Source organism: Rattus rattus, chromosome 2 (assembly GCF_011064425.1).
Source record: "Rattus rattus isolate New Zealand chromosome 2, Rrattus_CSIRO_v1, whole genome shotgun sequence".
Lineage (NCBI taxonomy): Eukaryota > Metazoa > Chordata > Mammalia > Rodentia > Muridae > Rattus > Rattus rattus.
In genome coordinates, this window is record NC_046155.1 from 1,802,071 (window position 1) to 1,806,618 (window position 4,548).

The 4,548-nt window shown below is 52.6% G+C and overlaps 1 protein-coding gene across 2 annotated transcripts; it reads left to right on the forward strand.

The window, feature by feature from the left end:
* The first annotated feature begins 369 nt into the window (after positions 1-369).
* Positions 370-3,156, forward strand: Tigd3 (tigger transposable element derived 3). 2 transcript variants are annotated; one of them, XM_032891109.1, is made up of 2 exons: positions 370-522; positions 1,366-3,156. In XM_032891109.1, the coding sequence occupies exon 2, from the start codon at positions 1,380-1,382 to the stop codon at positions 2,790-2,792; it is 1,413 nt and encodes a 470-aa protein (XP_032747000.1). In that variant the 5' UTR covers positions 370-522; positions 1,366-1,379; the 3' UTR covers positions 2,793-3,156. The 2 variants fall into 2 exon arrangements, with proteins under 2 accessions (XP_032747000.1, XP_032746998.1); XM_032891107.1 differs by having other exon boundaries at positions 398-522; positions 1,363-3,156.
* Positions 3,157-4,548: the final 1,392 nt, after the last annotated feature.

Sequence of the window (4,548 nt, forward strand, 5' to 3'; positions counted from 1 at the left end):
TTGTGACTAAAAGCTTACATTCATTTCCTCCTTTCATCTTGTTTCCAAAACAAATCCGGGAGGGCCGGCATCCCTGTTTGGTACCCTGTAGGGATGAGGTCAAAACCACCCGGGTCACAGGCAAGGCGCACTAGTCGACAAGAGATAGGCACTAAGGCCGGGTCTTCCCGCCAGACCCTTGCTCCCGCTCCACAGCTCAGGAAGCTCCTCCTCCAGAGGGCTGACGAACCGCCACTTCCACAGCGTCCAATCAGATGCAACTGGAGGCGGGACAAGTTTCTGCTGCTGGCTAATCAGGTTTGTTTGGGCGGGGCTGTGGAGGGGCGGGGACGAGGTTTTCCCAGCCTTGAGAGACCCGGGCGCCGGTGGCGCGCGCTGGGCCCTGCTTTGCGCGCGCCCGCTCCCGACCAGTCCCTCGGTGCGTTCTGCCCTCAGGGTCGCGGCGCCCGTCCCTCTCTGGTTCTGTCAAGGCCCTGGAACCTAGCTGGGGCAGGGACTGGAGCCGCGGGACGGCGCCTGGAGGTGGGTGCAGAGCGGGAAGCCGGGTGGTTGGGTGGCGGGGTGGGCGGGCGGGCTGGGTCAACGCCTGGGTCGGTCCAGCTGACTGACTAGGGGCGGAACGAGCCGGGGTGTAGAGCCCAGCTCTAGAGCTGCCTGCACCCTGCGGTGCTCTCTTCTCTCTGATATCCCTCCAGGCAGAGGACACTTCTTCCCTTTTGCTGCCCTCAGCCTCCTCGCCCTGTCGCCTGCCCTTTGTCGTCTTGGCACCTTCACTCTCTCCTTCAGGTTGAACCATTGACTAGCTTTACCACCCGCCTTGCCAGCACCAAATTGGACTAGCGCCTTCAGACCTCATCTATCTGGCTTTGTCATCTGTACCATCTCACCTGTTCACCTCGACTCTGTCCCTTCAGTCTACCACCAGCCTTCATTCAACCATCAAATTTCAACCTAGGCCCTCGTCATCTCCTCTCAGGGGTCCCCTTCCTGTCACCCTGTACCCACACCTGCCTCACTCAGCCTCAGCCCCAGGCCTCCCTGTTGTTGCTCCTTTGTTGTCTCTACAGTTGTCTTCTGGTTGTCTTTACAGCTGTCCTTTGACCTCTATTCATCCTTCCATCCCATCAATACCAAACCCCAGCCCAGAATTCCCTCTGCCTGGGACCAGAGACATTCTGTCAGCTCTGTCTGTTCTGGCAGTCTATTCCTCTCTTCCCTCCATCTGGCCATCCCGTGTCTCTTTCAGCTGGTCTAGATTAGCCTTCTGCATTACAGCTGATTGCCCTGTCCTCAGGCATCCTGTACTCTTCTGGTCCTCTTGCCCTCAGCCTCTGGCACGCTCTCCTACTTTTCTTCCCCCAGCAGGTTCCCAGGGAGCCATGGAGCTAAACACCAAGAAGAAGCTTCACGCCCTGTCCCTGGCTGAGAAAATCCAGGTTCTGGAACTCTTGGATGAGTCCAAGATGTCCCAGTCAGAGGTGGCTCGGCGCTTCCAGGTCTCACAGCCCCAGATCTCACGTATCTGCAAGAATAAGGAGAAGCTGTTGGCAGACTGGTGCAGTGGCACAGCCAACCATGAGCGGAAGCGGAAGCGTGAATCCAAATACAGTGGGATCGATGAGGCTCTACTCTGCTGGTACCACATTGCCCGAGCCAAGGCCTGGGATGTAACAGGGCCCATGTTGCTCCACAAGGCCAAGGAACTAGCCGATATCATGGGCCAGGATTTCGTGCCCAGCATTGGATGGCTGGTCCGCTGGAAACGCCGAAACAATGTGGGCTTTGGGACTCGCCAGGTCCTTGTCCCTCTGTTCCCTCCTGAACCACCTCCTGCAGTTTTCCCCTCTCAGGCCCAGCCACCTCTTTCTCTTAAAGACTTCTCACCAGAAGATGTTTTTGGCTGTGCTGAAGTACCCTTGTTGTATCGAGCAGTGCCCGGCAGAGTGTTTGAATGTGATCGGTTGCAAGTATTGCTGTGCGCCAACAGCAGAGGCACAGAAAAGAGAAGGGTATTTGTGGGTGGGCTCCAGCCTGCCCCAAGATGCTTCTTTGGGGTCAACAGTGAGGCACTGCCTGCCTCCTATCACCCTGACTTAGCCATTCCCTGGTCAGAGTGGCTGGCACAGTTTGACCAGGACATGGGACAGCAGGGCCGACAGGTAGCCTTGCTGTTGGCTTCTGGAGTGGTAGAGGAATGGGCCAGCCCTCCTGGACTCCACCACGTGCGACTCCTGCCTCTCTCCACCTCCAGCACCACTCCTTCCCTGCCTGGCTCTGTGGTTTTGGCCTTTAAGGCCCATTACCGTCACCGTCTGCTGAGCAAACTAGCTGCCATGCAGAGTGGGAAAGAGGGTACCTCACTTGCTGAGGCCAGGGCCAACATCACAGTTTTGGATGCTCTGCATATGGTGGCTGCAGCTTGGGCCAAAGTACCTCGCCAGCTCATTTTGACCAGCTTCATTCAAGAAGGGCTCGCTCCAGGCAAAACACCACTGTCTCTGGACAAAGATACTGAGATGTCACCAGTCCCTAGTGGGCTGAGCCAAGAGGAGTTTTCTCACTTTGTGGACCTGGAGGATGAGGACCCAGGGCCTAGAGTATGCAAAGAGGAGACCAGTACTGAAGACAATGGGAGAGAAGAAGATGGCTTTGAGTCCCTGCCCACCAAAGCTGATGCCCTGAGGGCACTGTGCACCTTGAGGAGGTGGCTTGAATGCAACAGCACCTCTCCAGAACTCTTCGAGAAATTCTATGACTGTGAGGTGGAGGTAGAGCAGCTCTGCTGTCTGTGAGGAGGCATGGCTGCCTGTAGTCTCCCTCTCCTGTTTCCCATGGAAACGCCTCTCCAGAGGCAGACTGGCTCTTTCCTGTGGAAATTATATGTGGAGGGTGTAGAAGGGAAGGAAGTTGGAGCACAAAGTCTAAGATCAGAGTAAAAGTTGTTGAAGCCTAGAGTTTCTATAGATGGGGCCTCAAGAATAGGAATCTGAGCTGTGTAGCTTCTAGGCCCTGGTGAAACTTCTAGAGCTTTGTGGGGAGTTAGTCTAAATAGGGTAGAACCTAGAAAGGTAGACTTCCTAACAGTGGCCCCATTCCTTGAATTTTGTGTCAAAACCAATTCTGCTTCAGGAAATAAAGTTTTTAACCAGAAAGTCAGGGTGTGTATTTTCTTTTTACTTTCTTTCTTTTGGGAATGTGGTCTTGTGTAGCCTGGCCTGGCCTCGAACATGCTCTATAACTGAAGATAATTTTGAATGTCTTGATCTGCTTGCCTTCCCCTCCCAGGGCCAGGATTACAGGGGTTCACCACCCTTCTCTGATTTATGTGATGCTAGGGATTAAACTTAACCCAGGGCTCTGAGCAGACTGAGCTAGCGAATTACCAACTGAGTTGCTCCCGACCTTCACAAGGCATGGTTTACATGAGAGAAGGGTGAAGTCTTTCTATAAGGAAGAATCCTTCACACATGGACCTTCCTCTTGGACCACACTTACAAGAAGAAAACTTGAAGACCATGTCTCAGGACAATCCAGACCTTTGCAGTTCTTAGCATAGCTTCAGCATCAGACTGTGTGTAGTGCAGTGGCCAGAGGCAGGGCAGGGAAATAAGCTCTGGAACACTCGTTCACTCACTACACTTTTTCATCCATTTATTCATTTCATCATAGTTCCCTCATCATGACCTCCTATGTGACAAGATTGCAAAGATGACATCTCCACCAAGCAGGACCAGAAAGTGGTAACAGACTTATGCAGAGTGCTTTGGCTCCACAAAGCCTAGTGAAACCCAGTAGTGGTGAGCTGGTTTTGCTGCTGTTTGTGTGTGGATGTTGTTTTTGGTTTTGAGACACGGTCTTACTATGTAGAGCAGGCTAGCCTTAACATCTCAGAGATCCACCTGCTTCCACCTTCTGAGTGCTGGCATTAAAAGTGTGTGCCACCAGGCTCAACCATGCCCAACCTTGTATTTCTTTTTCATTTTTATTTATTATTTATGTGGGGTGGGGGAAGCACACACATACATGCACACTTGCTACCATGCATACATGAAGATCAGAGGACAACTTTGTGGATGCTGTTCTCTCCTTTCTCTTCTATGTGGGTTCTGGGAATCAAACTCAGGTCTCCAGGCCTTTGTGGCAAGTGCTTTTACCTGCTGAGCTGTCTCACCACCCAGTGGTGAGTTTTGATATTTAGACTGCTGAATAGGGAGAAAAGTGGGAAAGATAGCCAACCAAAGGATAGCAAGCCCAGGCCAGTGGGGGGTGAGGGAGCACCCTGGAGTATGATGTGTGAAGGGGAGACGTTCTGAGAGCCCCCAGTAAACTGAGCAGCTGGTTATCCTGTGTTAGCAGTGGTTGGCTATAGGTGTTTCCAGTATGGGTATATTGCAGACACTGTAATGGGACACTTAACTCAGAGCCATTTGAGGTCTAGTACTTTGACCTATGACCAGGTCATTCATTACACGGGGAACTTGTTTATATTGGCAGATACCCTGTATCTCTTGTGTGTTCCATGTCAAGTTTATCAGTCACTGTGTCACT

Bases quoted from the DNA above. Each gene is read 5' to 3' on its own strand.
- Tigd3 (XM_032891109.1), top strand. From the start codon at position 1,380: ATGGAGCTAAACACCAAGAAGAAGCTTCACGCCCTGTCCCTGGCTGAG.